At 37.3% G+C, this 19,170-nt stretch overlaps 1 protein-coding gene across 13 annotated transcripts in view; it reads left to right on the top strand.

Annotated features, from left to right (window-relative positions):
* Positions 1 to 19,170, top strand: part of Dnc (phosphodiesterase dunce) — a 483,414-nt gene that overhangs the window by 370,137 nt on the left and 94,107 nt on the right. The window contains exon 1 of one of the 13 annotated variants that reach the window (XM_076827793.1): positions 16,786 to 17,380. The exons of the other annotated variants lie outside the window; for them this stretch is intronic. Within the exon in view, the coding sequence (XP_076683908.1) occupies positions 17,208 to 17,380 (173 nt within the window). The 5' untranslated portion in view covers positions 16,786 to 17,207. Of the gene's footprint in view, positions 1 to 16,785; positions 17,381 to 19,170 lie in introns of those variants that run through there. 13 annotated transcript variants of the gene reach the window in all.

Raw genomic sequence — 19,170 nt, 5'->3', positions numbered from 1 at the left:
AGCTAAGTTATGCAGAAATTCACTAAGTCTCAAAATGACAAAAAATTAGTTAAGGGGTTGTTTCGGTCTAGAGCCCATAAAAATAGGAGATCTTTAGGAATTAATTAAAGGAAAACTACTATATATAATTTAATGGGATTTTTTGCATTGGATTAAGGATGTCTTAAGCTAGAGAAAAAAAATTTTTGTTTTATAATTAATCATTGCAGACAGCACTGGAGCGTCGTTAAAGTCGAGGAGTCAAAAAATTCATCCAAAACTGTGGAACGTGCAGCATCTAAACTAAACCATTGGTCAGAAATAAAGGACAATGCCAGATTATTAATGGGCATGAAAGTCGCTCGTGGACGTAGCAGTAAAAATTACAGAAAATGACATTTTTTGAGAAAATAACGACACTTGAAGTTTGAAGTCACTTTTCCAGTATATTTTTCGTTCTTTCAATGCCTTAAAAAATACAAATTTTCAATTTTTTTTAAATTTTACTGGTTTATCTACGAGCCAGAAGTATATTCTTCAGAATAAAAAGAGTTTCAGTCGAATCGGATAGTAACTTTTGGAGATACAGGTTCCCCCGATTTTGAGAACACTGTTTCGAGAAAAACCCATGCATTCGCCACCACTCAAATGCCTATAACTTCAGGAATATTACGAATTTCAAAAAATCCTTTTAAACGCGTATTTTTAAAAGGTTGAACATTCAAAAAATGAAATAAAAAGAAATCAATTTTCAGACCGTAATCTCCACTTAAACACAGTAGCTACAGATCCCACAATTTTGTGATCTTTGTTTTGCAAAAAATTACCAACGCATAGAACAACTCTTACATTATATAATTATTAAAACTACGCAGTCATAGTTCCATTTTAGGTTTAAAAACCCAAAACTACAGAAAAGTAAAATAATAATAATTATACTACTCACTTTTAAATAACTCATTAAAAAAAAATTGTAAAATATTAGCAAGAAATAAAATTACTTTTCCTTAACAATTAAAATCTTCCCACTGAATTTACTGAATTTCAGATCATTGAGGGTTGGTAGCTTTCTGGATAACTAGGTCCAACAGGTATAATTGTTATCCAGAAAGCTACCAACCCTCAATGATCTGAAATTCATTAAATTTAGTGAAAAGATTTTAATTGTTAAGGAAAGGTAATTTTATTTATTGCTAATATTTTACAATTTTTTTTTAATGAGTTACATACACAGAAATAAAAACAATTGATTCGAGGAGACGTTAAAGGATTTCGAGATACGTAGTCGTCCAGATCATTTCAAAAACATTAAGGTTTTTTTTAAAATGATACATGGTGTGCTACATCTTCTGCATGATGATGGAGCATTGCTTTATGGGAGTGCGTATATTGTAATAAATCTGCCTTTAGCCGCATCATTTGTGACCTAATTTTGGAGCCTAATCGGGGTATCCATTCAGCCCGACTAATGGAAAATTATATCGACGGTGGCTGTGGACGTGCAGACGTCACGCCTCTGAACATTCATCGAGTATGAATCTCGACACCATTCATCGTCTCCGCGAAATGGCTATCGATTACTGTAACCATTCCATCACGAGTATTTTGAGTCTGTTCTCACGTGTTGTTCTTCGAGTAACCTGAGCCCATTTTAACGTTATAGCCATTGCAAAATAGTTGGAATAACAATATTAAAGCAATTTTGTATTAATCTTTCGGCTGCCAGGGTTTGCACCTTCAACACACTCCACGTGCGTAATTAATAATCGTGTATCCTTCGGCACGTGATTCGAACGCCCATGGGCGTTCAACGCACGGATGTATAATATTGATACGAAGACTTAGAAAAATTAATTCTTGTGTATACTTTCATTTTTTATTTTCCGGGCTATTTCATTTTCTATTTACTTTTTTGCGGAATGCTGTCTTGGAATTGTTTAAGCATTTTAGTTTATATTTTCATTTTCGTTAGAAGTAGTTTGTTTATTTAATCGTTAAATGGAAATCTCCATGGGGACGTTACAGATTGATAAACGGAGAATGTATACGCTGGAACATGTTTCGCTGTTGCATTAGCTATCGCGAATGCTGATGACGTATCGTTAATACGGTTTAATGTTACAAATGTGAGCCCCAAAGGCAAATGGCATTTGAGCTGTTCGCGGTACGTTTCGTGCCGAATTTCTCAAATAATTATTTTGTCACTTGTAAAACATTCCCGCTTAAAATTTTCCTGAAATATTTCCCCGTTATTTCCAAAAATATTTCTAAGTCTTATTGATCGTTTCAGAGTTCCCAAAATAATTTCAAAGTATTCTCAAAAAATTTCTGACATATTTTTTTTTATATCTTTCAATAGCTTGGAATTTCTAAACCCTTCCTAAATTATTGAGATATTTTAAAAACATCTAAAATTTTCTACTACGTTGCTAAAGCATCATTTAATATTACAAAATTTTTAGAAAATTTTCGGAAGCGCATACTTAATTCCCAGCAGAATGATTTTATCGCGCTTCCGCGCTGCGATTACGGCTTAGAAAAGTGTAGGATGTTAGTGAGTTCATTGTAAACAGAATACTAAATTCGAAGTATTAACCGGATTGTAAAACGGATCTATTTCGAGTACAAGGTAAATAAAAGATACCTAGCCAACAATCGGCTTGCTCGTTCTTATTGCGGTTGCAAACTCTTTGGGCCTCGGTCGCGTTAGAATTATCTAATTCGCAGGTCTAATTCACATATTTATTTAAATCACAGATAATACTTATTATTAAATAATTTTACTTAGCTTCGATCTTCTGTGTGTTTTTTTGTTTGGTGTGTGGTTCAAATCTGGCAACTCAATTCTCACCGACTTCCACGAAAAAGTCGTCAAAAATTAAAAAAAAAAATAATAGAAAAAAAGCAAACACTAAAAACTAGAGAAAAAAAAATTATTTATTAATAAAAAAAATTATTTATTATTTAATAAAAAAATTATGTTAAACGATTTTACTAAAAATGCACTAGAAACTAAAAAATAATTCTTTTCTTGTACTACAATTTCGATGGTGATAAGTGACTTTAAATAAAATCATGTAAACTTTGTGATTATCCTTTCTCTTTATAATTGATTCGAACAATTCTACAGGAGAATCACAGAGTTTGTATGATTTTATTTAAAATCACATGTTACCATCGAAATTTTAGTAAAAAAAAAAATTACTTTTTAGTGCATTTTTAGTAAAATCGTTTAACATAATTTATTATAAGAATCTACAAAATTAGTTCTTAAATTAAAATGAATACGAATTTGTAAGAAACATTTACTTTTAGAGGGTGCGACCACGAGGAATTTTTTGAAAAACAATGTTTTTAATAAATAGCTTCAAGATTTATTAATTTCTCTAGAAAGAGGGGTTCAAAAAAAATCACGAGGAATCATAATGTACCTAGGACGTTTTATTAAATACTAACTAATTTCCAAAAATTATTTTGTCGGGGTAGCTAGGCCAGACGCGTCGCCCTCCACCACAAGTTGGCTTAAAAATAGTATCGTAGATCATTCTCTGTCAAAACTATGTTATTTCTTTTTTATTTTTTAATTCTGGGATGAAGACATTAAGCTATAATATGGGTCAAAATGGACCCTGCATATACCATCAAAGATGAGCAAAGAATTAGAAGGGCTCTGATAGTGTCTTCCACAACCAAGGAGACCCTGAAAATTTTATTTCCAAAATTACTTCACGACCTGATCTACTCAACATTTAACCACTCAACATTTTACCACTCAAGTCTTCACAGTTATCTTGCTGATAACTTCAGGCGATACCATTCCTTTGCGACGAGGGAACTGAAGAATTAGAATTTCGTCGAGGCGTTCGTTCCTCGAACGCAGGGCATGATGTTTTATGAGCAGCGAGGAAAAATATACACAAAAGTTGGAGTATAAAGGCCCCATTGCGATTTACGGCGGCCATAACGTCTCGTTATTTCGGCCAGTTATGCGAGCCCGTTGTAAACGTGGCCATCGATTTTTCCGACAGTCCCCCGGGGGAACGCGTGAAGCTTGACTGTTGCAGTCGTTGACACTCTATCTCGATAATTGACGTGGCTTCGAACTGCGTTTGATCACTGATTAAAATGACCCCAGCTTTAGAATCTTCCTTCAGCTCAACGTTAATTAGTTTGCACTTGCCCCTCCCTTATCTCCACGCTCCCGATTTCGTCAGAATCAAACCACCTGCTGTGAAACCCCCTTCCTTGTACCGTTTCGAAACTAGTTACCCTGGGATTTCGCGAAATTTCACTAAATATCAAAGTTTCCAAATTACGTATGGGGGATGAGATTTGGAATTAGTGGATTTGATTAAAATTATTGTTGCTCAAGATTTGCTCGGGTTATATCTTGGCTCAACCCTTTCACGTTCAGACTAGGGCGGTAAATATGCGAATACGAATAATTTCTCCGAAAAATCGAATATTCGAGTATTCGAAAATTAGAATATTCGAATATTCGAAAATTAGAATATTCGAGTATTCGGAAATTAGAATATTCGAGTATTCGAAAATTAGAATATTCGAGTATTCGAAAATTAAAATATTCGAGTATTCGAAAATTCGAAACATAATGAGTATTCGAAAAATTGAATATTCGAGTATTCGAAAATTCGAAAAAATTAAGAGTATTCGAAAATTCGAAAAAATTATGAGTATTCGAAAATCCGAAAAATTATGAGTATTCGAAAATTAGAATATTCGAATATTCGAAAATTCGAAAAATTATGAGTATTCGAAAAATGGAATATTCGAGTATTCGAAAATTAGAATATTCGAATATTCGAAAATTCGAAAAATTAGGAGTATTCGAGTATTCGAGTATTCGAAAATTCGAATATTCGAGTATTCGAAAATTCGAATATTCGAGTATTCGAAAATTCGAAAAATTAGTAAAAATCCCACAGCTACCCTGGCGCCCGCGGAGAATTCCCTTCTGGAGGCGTCAAGGTGCATTTTAATATCGCCACGTTAAAAAAAAATTTATAATTCCTTTTTTTTAACTTGGAGAAATCTTCAAAAGGCACCCCGACTCGTCCAGAGGGGAATCCCCGCGGGCGCCAGGGTAGTGTGGTATTTTCACCCCCTAAAACCCCACGGCCACTATGAAATTTATAATAATTTCCATGTAAATATCTCTATTATTAAGGCTCATTGGCAGAAACGCTCGGACACCTATTTACTTATTTTCGACATAGATCCATCGTGCCAAGGCTCGTCAAAATCGATGTCTACCACATGGTGTCCTCCCCTTGTTAGTAGCCACAGGGCACTCAGTTTTCTTCTCCTATCGATTAGTTTAGTTATTAATATTCACTCCGAATTCTTCTTCTTCTATGCTAATCTCTCAAAGGATTCGACCAACTCTCGCCAGAATAATTATTAAAGTCAGCAACGTAATCTTAGCATTTTTCTGCAGCAGCCATCCAAGCGTCCATCAATCCCGGAGGCTCAGGAAAATTTTTCTCTCCAACAATGGCCGGTCCGATCTCATAATTCTTGCGTTATTAACTAATAAAAGGTTTCCAGACACACGTCATGTTGTGTAATGAATTTCGTAATGCCAACACGAGGATCCACGGCGCGCAATTAGGCGAGCGTGACGCGTCTATTTTCTTCGCCATTTTAGCCTATCTGTCTCGCCTTCTAATTCCCTCAACTGGACCATTTCGACCCAGAAATCGTTCCAATTAGACATCTGAAAATTTCAAATCACGATTTTCATTTTTCTCGCTGTCCTTCCTTTTTAATTTCAGATTTCGAACGTTAACTTACATCGCACATTTACTTTTCTGTCGAAAGTGAAATTTCATATTTCGCATGGACTATTTTAGTCTGATGTTTAGTAAAAAAATTTCTCAAAAATCCAACATCCCTTTTTCCATTTTTCCATTAATACATCCGAGTGCAAGAGATTTTAAAAAATAGGGGTGAGTGCTCGTAATTTTTGTTGAACACAGTAGAATGTACGAGGCTCTATAAGAATTAGGAGAGCAGAAAATGTAAAGCATTAATGAACATTTTCTTCGATTCTTTTTTTCTTTTAATAATACATTGGGATTTATAAGCTTCGTGAAATTTTCCACCGAAATGGAGCTGATGAAGAAATGGGACTTTGCTGTTACTTCTCATTAGGATGCTCACTCGTAAATTCCACGATGTCAGTCGGTGGCCCCAGTGCATGGAAATTGCCATAATCTTCGCTGATGCAGTTTATGTCTTCGGCCAATTTATGTTAACGATTTTAACGCGTGGGACGTAAATTACACGTTGTTACTGTTTAAAGAAAACTGCTTGACGTCAGTCGTTCCACTATTCCGCGAATCTTCGAGCTGATCTATTCGGAGATGGAACTTGGGCGCCAATGCGCAAAGAAGCGTCCAAAAGGACCTCAGGAAAATACTGGAAGTATCGATTTGTATTTCGCATTTGTATTGCAGTATTTCCTCGTGAAATTTCTACAATTATTTCTTTGCAAATTTTTGCCTTTCGAACGTAGTCGTTTGGTGAAAGAGGAGAATAATTTTTATGAATTTTTTATTTTGTAAATTACTTGTTGGCTTTTACAATGCTGAAAGAAAATTGTTTTACTGCTTGCTTTTCTATGGGCAAAGTGTACGAATTTGTTAATTATAAATAGTTTCTTTATATCGTTGCTTTCACCTTTTCAAGATCTCCAATTATTTCTTCGGAGAGACTTTCTTTTCTGTTTCCATTGAAAATTCTCGTTCTCGAGCTACTGTTTCCACTATGGAGCAAACAACGAATGTTCTCGTTAGGAAACTTCCGCCATAAAAATATTTCTTCTACGTGTCTCTATAAAGGATACGAGTTTCCAGCTTTTGCGGTCTATTTTCAGTTTTGTCACAGTAAAAGGCACGCGGTTTATTTTTCATCCCTAGGTGTGGGTGCAGTCTACTCTTCTTTCTCTATAAAGTACCTGGGAATATGTTTCGAAAAAGGAATAACAATTACTGAATTCTCTCCTTTCACTTGTTCAAGGGAACAGGGGTGGAGGGTGTAATTATTACAATAAGTAAAAAATTATGACCGATAATAGCAGTAGGAATAATTACAGTAAATTATGTATTAAATTATTTTAAATTGGGATCAGTATACTGGAAAATGGGACACTATGAAAGTCACATCCAAAATGAAAGAAATGATGAAATCTCCTCTGACCATTTGTCTAGGTGGCGTGGAAATTCCTCGACCTACATGTAAATATATAACAACGAAGTATAAAGATGCCCCATTTATATGGATTAGCCGAATTAATCGCCCTAAATTTACGTCTTTTATAATACGAATAACTCTTTCGAAGGCTAGATTAACATTTAGTAATGTAAAGATAGGAAAGTTCCGGAGATAATTTGAGTTTTTAAATAAACTCCTAAAATTCATCCTAAGTTTCATCAAGAATTAATATTTATTGGGGAAGGTAAGTTAATTAAAGAGTTACTTGTAATTCTTAAGGGTGGGTTATGCTTTATTTTTCTAATGAATTTAGATTTATTCATAATTAATTTTTCATAGAGGGGAATATTTTGAAGAGCATATCTTAATTGTTACGATTAAACAGTATAATAAATTTAAAATTGTGATTATTGTTATTAGTCTTAAGGGGTAAAGATAAATTTTGTAAATAAAAATATTATTAGATTAAATTGATTATTTAGTTGAATTTCGGTTAATTCCGGTATTAATGTATGTATAATTATTGCTAATAATTTAATAATAATTGAGTAAATAACTATAAAGAATTCGTTTATTTTAATTTTTGATAGGTTATAATTATTTTTTATATTTTACTAGAATAATTAATAACTATTCAAATTATTTTTGAATAGTTATTAATTATTCTAGTAAAATATAAAAATATAATTATCATACCACCGATATTTGAAATTATTGCTGTAACAAATTTAAAATTATAATCGTAAACAACAGTAGTGACTCCTACAGTGGCGCAGGAAGGTAATCTATGCTCAGATTCAAACTTATATAACAAATTTTTGAGAAAATGGTGCTCAAACAGGTATGCCCACATTTCCTTTTGCTAAGTACGTACATTAAGCCCTTCACGAAGCTAAAAATTCTGATTGCAAATTGTAATATTGTTGACAAGAGATTACTAAAATGGCAAAAGAAAGAAGAAAGTGCCTTCTACCATTTAGAAAAGATAAGTATTACAACTACAAGTAATTTGCCTACAATAGTACTATTTTAATTCCTACAATTGTGACAGTAGTAATAAAAATTAACAGTTTACTGTTACCACTAATTCTGATTATCAGCGACATCTTGCACTCCATACATGATAGTAACAATTATTTCAATGAAACAAATATTAGAGTGACAAGAAATACATACATTAGTTAAAGTAGAATTTATTTAACTGACAAACAAAAGTGTTACATCACATTGAACGGGGTGACAAATTTCTGTGGCCGACAAAGAAGTTACCACATTTAGTAACTGTTTAGGTTGTCCTAAAAGCAAAAGGTACCTCCACAAAATATTAATTTTTTTTTATTAATATTCAAAACTTTTGGTAGGCTTTAAAAGCTCGTTATCATGTTTAATGTCACGTAGGGTTTTTGTTTGTTGGTTAAATAAATTCAACTGCAACTAGATATTATACAGCTTTCAATTCTCTTCCAGAATATGTATATTATGCAAACACTGCACTTTTGAGTCGATATTAAAAAGTAATAAAAAAAGTGGTGGTTCGAAAAGTGTCAACTTTTTGGCCCCTACTATAGGTTACGAGATTTGGAATTGGGTGTCCTAAATGCCCTGAAACGGCCCAAAAATGGCCCTAAAAAAGGAACTCTCTTCCATCAGCTGCATAGCCAAGTACCAACCTCCACCACAGAAACTGACCTGCCACAACCATAAGTAGCAGTGATAATCACTTGCATCAAGCAGCCACCTAATGCAGCCCAGCTTTAGGTCCACATGTCCAGGCACAACTCCAAATTGATGACCCAACAATGAAGTCCCTCTTGACTCTCACCACTCTGCCATCCACTCAATCCCATGACCCCTTCCCGCTAAGCAAAGCGGTAGCACTTGCAATATTTACAAGAAGGTGGTCTCGACCGCGACAGTGACACGCAGGTACACATACCTGTAGCTACGTATAAGCAACAGCCGCAAGCATAGCCGGAGCCAGTTCACAGCGGGCACGCGACCGACGAGGAACGTTCTTCGCGGCGCGCGCGAGCAACGTGCCTGTGTCCTTGGTACAGGACACACGCCAGGACGAGGGCCAGCTAGGAGCAGTGTTTACCGGCCTAGGCGAGCCATTCGCTGGCGCAGTTTGCGGCTTGACTCGTGCCGAGCACGGTGCTTTGCTCGTAACCAAGTGATCCTGAGGACGAGGAAGAAGAAAGGGTGCAACTTCCTTTCTGCTCCTTCTCCTCTTGGTGTTTCTTTTTTCCGCGCACGCTGAAGAGCCTGGCGGGGCACACGGGTGGTTCAGTGGTGATTTGCGCAGTGATCGGTGGTGACTTTGTGCGGTGAATTGGTGGTGTCTACGTTGAGCAGCTTTGGAGGTACTGCTTTGCAGTTTTGGGTTCCTTCAGGGGTTTTGGGATTCGGAAAGTGGGTGGAGTTAGGTGGGAAGTTTGAGATTCGATGGTGTTAGACGCTGTGTGATGTCACGAGTGTTGCTCAGCATTTGATGTTTGCCCTTTCGACGGACTCTCTGAGTGTCTTTAGAGGAAGATTTAAGCTAGAGAAGTTTTATTTGGTTCAACGAGAAGTGAGGGGAAAGGCTGCTATTCCGTTGAAAGATATTTTCAAGTGAAGATTTCTCGATTATTTGAGGTTCTGCGTCTTTAAAATTCCTAACGCGTTTAAATTAGAATTTTCTGCTAAATGAAGGGATTGAGAACCCCTGTCTCTTGAGTAATAATAAACAGCCGACAAGCAAAAAGTTTCATTTTTGATTGTACATAAACGAATTTATTTTAGCTTGTGCCGGATTTTCAATTTTGCCATCGAGGAAACGGGGGAAAATAATCCATCTAGATGTGCAATTATTTACTGGCAACCCAACAGTTTTGAGCTCTAATCCCCTTCGATCTATCGCGAACTTTAAATATTCAGAAATTCAACCAAAATCAAAGTAGAGGAGCTTCAGCCGCCCAACTCTATTTCGAGCTGCAGTAAAATTTTATGTCGTCGAGGTGGTTGCCATAATTCTGCACTAATAAAATGTAGGAAACCGCGGATTTATCATCGCCAAGCTCACATCGATGTTTCGAAATTTTTATCTTTAATCAGTAGCAGAGCATCAAGCCAGTATTCAGCATTGATAACAGGAGTCAACATTCGAAATTTAAAACGCGAATGTAAACAGGAAATCTCGGTGAAAAACGTGTCAAAAAAATTCTCCCCTTTTGTGCATAATTCTGCTAGTATTTAATTAAACCCGAAGGATTCTCGGTTCCCTGCCACCCACAAAGCACAGCAAAAGCATTTCAAACGCAATTCCGCGAAACGACTGATAATTCCACGAATCATTATTTCGTGGCGGGGGAAGAGGAGATTAGTCGAATCAAAATGGAAAATCGAATACCAGAGAGGGGAGTATTAGCCACCGAATATTTCTCTTTCGCACTCAGTGGCGTGGAGCCAAGCGACACTTTACTGTTGTTGTTGTCAGAACGGTGTCCAAGACGATTCTCGCGTGCCTTAAACGAATTTTCGCGTGGAACCCAGTTCAACGATCCCCTCGTACAAATAAACAATTTCCCTGCCTCGAACCAAGCTCACTGTAACGTTCAAACGCTGCGCGACTAAACTGAGAAAGACTGAACAAAGCTGAACCAAAATTTAGCTTCAACTAGGTGGCAATTTTGAAACACAATTTTAGAAAATTTTAAACACCAGTAAACTATCCAGATAATTTGCATACAGTTAGTCCCAGATTTAACGAACCCTCGTCTCTTTCAGGAGTACAGAAACTACCATATTTTTAATACTAATTAAAATTATTCGACGCACGTCGACTGTTGTGAAATTCGCACGAGTTGAAGATATATATTTTCCACGCAATAAGTAGTAGTTATCGAGCTGATAAGTTTTTAATTCTATTTTTCGCGAATTTTTCAAAACAAAGATATCGCGCGGAACTGTTTCAAAATTTGCAGTAAATCGCTCATTTGTTATCGGACTTGCACGCGCACCAAACGATGCAGATATTTTTTTTTACGTACCTACAATACAAGTCGCAACTCAAAAACTCTGAAAAATGGAGTTGCGCCCCTCTAGCTGCAAGGTGCTCGATTTTCGTCCGAACGATTTTCGTGACTCCCGGACAGCTGAAGTCGCTGGACATTTGCAATATTTCAGCGTGGAAAAGGTTTCCTCATTATCGTGACAACTCGTGTCGATAGTAGATTGTGCCAGTAGATTTCCGTATCTATGCAAACATTGCTGGCTGATCAAGGTGTATCGTGCTAGGACGTATCAGTGACGCGATTATCGATTATGTTTCTGTCACGATTTCCGATCCTCAGACGCCTGTCGACGCAGCGCACGGCTGCGGCAATTATTCCAAAGTCAACGATAGAAAAGCGCTCCCAATGTATTTAAAAAACGAATCGCGAAATTGCCGCGCAGTTGAATACGAGCACGAATGATATCTATCGGGAAATTACTTTGCAATTTTCATTCGAGTCCCAATTTTTTCCCCGTCGCTTTAATTGGCGATTTATTTAATTGCAGCACTATATGGAACATTTTTGGAAATAATATTGGCTTCATTATCCGGGAATGCTTGTCCTGCGATAATTATTCGCCGAGAATCGCGCTCGATGGTGATTAAACGACGTGCAATTAATTAAGCGGGATGAAATTTGAATCGTGACATCGCATTGGAATCGTCGCTTGTTGCAGAGCTCCCCGGCAACGTCGCTCGCTGTAAACACGCGAGCAGCGTGCTGAGCAACAAATAATTAAACGGGAGCGAAATGAAACTAATATCGGATTCCTCGTTAAATATATTGTTACTTCGTGCAGGATTTTTCGATGCGGTAAACGAGAAATGCGTTTGATCGACAGTGTGCGATAAATGTGAAGAATGCCAGGCAAAGTTGTTTCTGTTTTATACGCGCGAGTGCGAATGTCGTGCGCGACTTTCTGTAGAAGCACCGGGGTGCTGAGGGTGCTTTAAATTGCATTCGCAGGGTTTAAATTGCTTATAGAAGCTCGACTTGCATCCAGTCAGAAAATATGAATTATTTTTTAACAAAAAATATTTCAGGCTCAAATTTAAGGTATTCGTGCTAATTCGAGTATTTGGGTTTCTAATCCTGTGGCTTTGGGGGTATCCACCTGTTGCAGGAAAGTGTTAATCAGTTGATCCCTAGAAAGACACTTTTCATTTGCAGAAATATACTGATACTGAAATTGCTGGGTTGGAAAGATAGCTACTTATACAAATAGTGGATAAGCGTGGTGATATGCCTCACCCAGACCACTCCTTTCACAAGAATCTACGTGTCTACTTATGAAATTGAAGAATTTATCTTGCATCCTAGAAAAAAAAGGGCTTGAGTGTAATTTTTACAAATGGATCCATAGTAGAGAGTTTTAAGTCTTCTTTAGTAATAAGGTCATGCTAGTGATTTAGGGGGTGGGACTCTCGCCCTCAGAGACTTACTAAGTACTCACCTAATCAAAGTAAATGCTTCACCTCGGGTCGTAAAAAACTGTTTGGTTGCTCCACTCCGAAAGGGTTCCCAAGGGTCTTCTTCCACCCAATTAGTGGATTTACAGTGGACCTAAGATAAATTTCATCTATGACTATCTCTAATCCAAATGGAACCCAACTTAAGGGGTGGGTCCACTGTGGCGGGTTGGAAAATTAAGCTCCTTTTAAAGATTTTTTTCTCCGTAGATGCAACGTATAATGCAATAAATCTTTTTGGTATTTATTAATCTACTCTTATATTATACAGAAAAATTTAAAAGATTTTTTTTTAATTTGTTTTAAAACTTTAAACGCGATTATCTCAAAACGACATTTTTTTCAACTGTTGCAGGTGATTGCAAAAAATCTATTCGACCAATCGGTCTGAAATTTTTACACGTTATTCAGCACATCAGTGGCTATGGCCGGGACTACGGAAACCTTTTGTTATTAACCATTTCATACTTTTTACAAGGCAAAATGCTGGAAAAATTCACCGTATTTCGACATTTAAACTTCAAACGTCCGCCATTTTGTTAATTTTTTATCAATAAATATAATCCTAGTCCCGGCCATAGACACTGACGTGCTGAATAGCGTGTCAAAATTTCAGACTGATTGGTTAAATAGTTTTTTGCAATCACCTGCACCAGTTGAAAAAAATGTCATTTCGAGATAATCGCGTTTAAAGTTTTAAAACAAATTAAAAAAAAATTAATTTTCTAGCGACTGGGCTGCCTTAATCATCCCTATAGCGCATTCAGCTGAAAGTAGAAGTCAAAATGGTTTTACAGTCTTCAATTTTACTCAAGCTGATCTCGCTTTCATCCACGTAATCGCCAGCAAAGCTAACCGAAGCTTTCTAATTTTAATACAACGTGTTACGTATCTCGTCGGCCCTCCATTTGTCCGTCAAGGGTTCAGAGCTGTTAATCTTTCACGGGCCCCCATGACGCCGTTCCAAATTTACCTCGAGCGCGCCCCCTTCCCGCCGCAGATGCTCTCTAATCGAGCACAAGCTCCAGTCACCTGAAACTTTTTCCATTTCCATGGAGATCTTTCTTCCACCTTGGCACGTCTGCTTTGGCCATTTTCACAGGAACTGAGGTTCCTTTCCTCAGTCTCAGCAACTTCCCTCCTTTTCACGACAAAAAGAAAAGAACGACTCCCTCCCATCCATTTGCGTCACGTGTATTTGCTTAAAACAAAGGAGGTAGTAATTCAAAGTCCCGAGTTAATTTCCAAGCTAAAAAATTTCGCCAGGAAGGTGGGAAAGCATTTTTCTTGATTTAGTCGTAAAATGTAATTCAAACTTCCCGCCAAGTTTTGAGGTTATGGTTACCCGGAATGCGAGGCTCTGGGAAGTAGATGGCAGGAGGAAAATTTTTTGAGGTTATGGTGACCCTTCGGTAGTTTCGTTTAAACTTAAGTTGAAATTTCATTGTTAAAAAGTGGCCGGACTCGTAATATCCTCGTTTCCATGAAAAAGATGGCCGCGCGAAGTTTCCTTTGCAATTCACTTTACAGAGACTTTATATTCCGTAAATATTTGAGGAAAGAACTTTTTTCATCGATACACATTTTATTCGCTCCTGGGAACCATTCAGTGTGGGGAAATACTCCCTCTGGTACAGTAGGAATAGGAATAAGAAAGCATTAAAGCGTTATTGAACTACCTCCCTGCTGCTTTTCATTTCTATTCACGATATTTCCCTGCAGCGCATTTCCATATTTTTTGAATCCTTCGTTTCTCAGAGAAATGAAGCCGGTATGCGAGCGAGAAGCAGCAGTTTCTTGGAGACACGTTTATACAAGATACTTTGCTGCAATAAAAATACCCTTGGGCTTTTATTTCACTCTTGATTTTGTAGTTATATTTTTCAATATTGCGTTTACCAATAAGAATAGGTAGAATAATTTAAAAACTACGGAATCATTTTTTTTTAAATTTTACAAAGTTTCATTCCTCCAATTTATGATTTTCGCTTATTTCTAATGTCACTGAAGTTCTCCCTTAAGGCGCGTTTATATTGCGTTTTCCAATAAGAATAGGTAAAATAATTTAAAAACTACGGAATCAATTTTTCTAACATTTTACAAAGTTTCATTCCTCCAATTTATGATTTTCGCTTATTTCTAATGTCACTGAAGTTCTCCCTTAAGGCGCGTTTATATTGCGTTTTCCAATAAGAATAGGTAAAACAATTTAAAAACTACGGAATCAATTTTTCTAAAATTTTACAATGTTTCATTCCTCCAATTTATGATTTTCGCTTATTTTTAATGTCACTGAAGTTCTCCCTTAAGGCGCGTTTATATTGCGTTTTCCAATAAGAATAGGTAAAATAATTTAAAAATTACGGAATCAATATTTTTTAAATTTTACAAAATTTCATTCCTCCAATTTATGATTTTCGCTTATTTTTGTCACTGAAGTTCTCCCTTAAGGCGCGTTTATATTGCGTCTTCCAATAAGAATAGGTAAAATAATTTAAAAACTACGGAATCAATTTTTCTAAAATTTTACAAAGTTTCATTCCTGCAATTTATGATTTTCGCTTATTTTTAATGTCACTGAAGTTCTCCCTTAAGGCGCTTTTGCATCGAAGCAGTGAGCTTACATCGAGTGGGGGAATATTTTTTCAACGAAACCAATTCGAAAGAATTTTCCGAAACAGGATAAGGAAAATATCAGAACGAAGAGAAAATACAAATTTCATGGAATCCCCACGAAACAATATGCGAAGTGTCGCTTGCAACTTGCAACCAATCTCATCCGACGTCTGGTTGTCCAGCTTACACGTTCCGTGAGAAATACGCAACGGTGCACAATTTGAATCCAAAATGAAAAACCATTCCTTCGATCCTTCCATCCAGAATTGCTTCCCGCAATTTCCTCGTCCATCCCGGCCGCCGACGCCTCCGCCGTAAAATTTATCAGGCCCCGTCACCTTCGTCTTCTCGAATTTTCTGCCCGAAAATAAATTCTCCTTAAACGCTCTTCTAAGAATCATTCGAAAATCTATTCGCGTTAGGTAACGGCGAAATAAATTTCCTCGCGGATGCGACTATCGGCGTTATCAGGCTGCAGTTTTTTTTTACGCCGCCCGATAAATTAGCGAACGCAGACGCGAATACGCTATTAACTGACAAGGGAATACCCGGAACCCGGAAATTCAAAAAATTCTGAAACTTTGTGAATTTGTAGGGGATTTCCTTCTGATAACAGCGCAATTTTTTGTTGCTACCAAAATTCACTCTAAGGGGGTGAAATTAACCCCTGAAAAATTCGGCTGTTTTTCGATTTTATTCTGCAATTGGTAATCTGTAAGAGATAAAATAAAAATTTCCAAGACAGAAGTTACTTCTTTTAATTAGCAAAACTTTTACCATTTGATAGGTCTAATTAAAACAAGCAACCCCTATCTTGAAACTTTTTTTCCATCTCTTACAGATTGCTAGTTACAAAATAAAATAAAAAAATGTCAACATTTTCAGGGGTTAATTTCACTCCCTTAAAGTGAATTTGGGTAGCAACAGAAAATTGTATTGCAATCAGGAGGAGATCCCCTGCAAATTCACAAAGTTTCAGAATTTTTTGAATTTCCGAGTTCGGGGTCTTCCCCGTGCGTGGCATTTCGAATCTGAAGGCTAGGACAAGGCGTCGTAATAGCAGCTCGCGCTTCAGTTCCGCGGTTGCTGTCGCCTATGATGATTCTGTCAGCATCGCTTCCTCTCGATTTCCTTCAAACTTCCTCTTACATAGTCCAAGGACGGTTGGAGCAAGTTGTATCGTATAATTAGTCGCACCTCCGTCATTTCCAAATGATGGATTCGAAGACGCTTCGATTAGCTTGGGACGTGTAACGAAATACTTGGAATCGTGCGCAAGTGTTAGGTATACAGATCTGAGAGATCTGAAATTTTAATTTCAATGAATTGCAAATAAATACCCTGCTTCGTTATAAGCTCACCCTGACCTTTCGCGAAAAAGGACGCACCCATCAACGAGGATTTCATCTGAATAGCAGGCTACTCGAGACAGAATGTCGACAGAAATGTCGTCGAAAGGGCAAACCGTACACTGACACCTAAAAACTCATTAAAACAACCGAACATAGGTATCGAACTTTCCAAATTAACTTCAGCGGCTAATAGAACTTCCGCTCTTACACGGAAGTGGTTTCGATCTTTTTGGAGCAGACACAGCAGTTCGAAACAAACCTCCTTGAATTCAGCACGAAAAATAAATTCTGGCAGCAAATAATAAATAGCTGAAAATCGTTCAAAATCTACTGCAATTTTGCAAACAATATTTGAAAGCAGGAACAGTAGAAACCAGTTGGTTTTTGGCAACTGAAGGGTTGTTTGATTTTAAGTAACGGATGTAGGGAGAGGTTAGGAGCTTGAAGACGCAGAAAATCAGTGGAAAATTATTAATGGAATATTGGTTCCGTCGGAAGTGTGAACTTTCAACCTCAACATGAACGACTACGCTATTTTCGTGCCACACGAGGCGTCCTCGAGATTGGCACGCAGAGATTCCGGGACGATGAGAGTGACACTTCCGTTGACTTCGTTCCGGAGGCACAGCGGGTGTGTGTCGACGCTATCAAGAGTGAAGCCCCACCCGAAATTGGTCTACGTGGCCGTTCCGTAAGTCTCCAAAATCATTTCCATCGAGAAAACAAAGGATTTCCTAATTACTATCATACTTGTGTATTTGTAATTTATTACAACAAACGATGGGGAGGGAACTGGTTTAGGTTCAGAGCGTTCTAAAAGGAAATTATATTTTATCCACTGGATCCCACCAACTTTAGATAATAATATTTTAATGGCATAGTCTAAGCGCTTAAAAAATTGGATGTATGTGAAACTCAATCGATTTTCCATGGCTGCGAAAAAAGGTGAGCAGGAAAAGATTGACAACGGTTAAAAGTGAGAAAAATGAAAAGGTTAGTATTCTGCTTGAAAAAATAAAGAAGTAACCGCGGTCACCCATCTTACCTTGGGTCCCGGGGAGCGCCGCTTAACTTTTACCAACTTCAGGGAAGCTTTTAGTAACCAACGTTCCAATCCAACAAATCATTTCTAACCTTAAAAAAAAAAATTGATTAACAAGCTCTATCACTAAAAGGAAATTATATTTTATCCACTGGATCCCACCAACTTTAGATAATAATAATTTAATGGCATAGTCTAAGCGTTTAAAAAATTGGATGTATGTGAAACTCAATCGATTTATCATGGCTGCGAGAAAAGGTGAGCAGGAAAAGATTGACAACGGTTAAAAGTGAGAAAAATGAAAAGGTTAGTGTTCTGCTTGAAAAAATAAAAAAGTAACCGCGGTCACCCATCTTACCTTGGGTCCCGGGGAGCGCCGCTTAACTTTTACCAACTTCAGGGAAGCTTTTAGTAACCAACGTTCCAATCCAACAAATCATTTCTAACCTTAAAAAAAAAAATTTGATTAACAAGCTCTATCACTAAAAGGAAATTATATTTTATCCACTGGATCCCACCAACTTTAGATAATAATAATTTAATGGCATAGTCTAAGCGTTTAAAAAATTGGATGTATGTGAAACTCAATCGATTTTCCATGGCTGCGAAAAAAGGTGAGCAGGAAAAGATTGACAACGGTTAAAAGTGAGAAAAATGAAAAGGTTAGTGTTCTGCTTGAAAAAATAAAAAAGTAACCGCGGTCACCCATCTTACCTTGGGTCCCGGGGAGCGCCGCTTAACTTTTACCAACTGCAGGGAAGCTTTTAGTAACCAACGTTCCAATACAACAAATCATTTCTAACCTTAAAAAAAAAAAAAAAAAAAAAAAAAAAATGAATACCAAGCTCTATCAACAAGTGTCCAAATTTATTCCCAGAAGCTTTCACGCGTCGTACCTCTTCCTCCTACACATTCCTTCATAATTTCCACCCTCGTAACAATATCCTTTGCTCTATGCAAAACGTACCAAACTTTTCAGCACCCGCGAGATTATCTTTGAAGGAGAACTCCCGCAAAGCAGTCCTCATTTGCAAGCCCGCGAAAAGTAGAGCGGGCTCGCAATTTAATTCCCAGCCTTCTGTTTCAGAATCGACCGCCAAAGGGTTCGAAGTAGGAGGAATTAATTATTAAGATTAAACGTGCGCCGGGAAATTAATGTAAATGCTGTTTGCATTGCGTTCTGCTGGCCAGTTAGCCCTCCGCCTTCCCAACTAAGCGGTCAAACGAGCCTTTACCGTAGCCGCCGGCGAAAGAATCCATTAGGATATGAGTTGGAAATAATGAGCCTCGCCGATGATTCCTTTTAATTAGCCGTCGGAGGTAGAGGAGCCTAGCTACAGCCGCGCGCAATTACCCTAATCACGGCGGGACGATTCATGATCGAGGGAGATTTACAGTTCGCTAGAGAATCGTTGGGAGAAATGACTCTCTGGACATTT

This window comes from Andrena cerasifolii, chromosome 15, assembly GCF_050908995.1.
Source record: "Andrena cerasifolii isolate SP2316 chromosome 15, iyAndCera1_principal, whole genome shotgun sequence".
NCBI lineage: Eukaryota > Metazoa > Arthropoda > Insecta > Hymenoptera > Andrenidae > Andrena > Andrena cerasifolii.
Note: the sequence above shows the minus strand (reverse complement) of the source record. Positions and strands in the feature narration are given on the sequence as shown.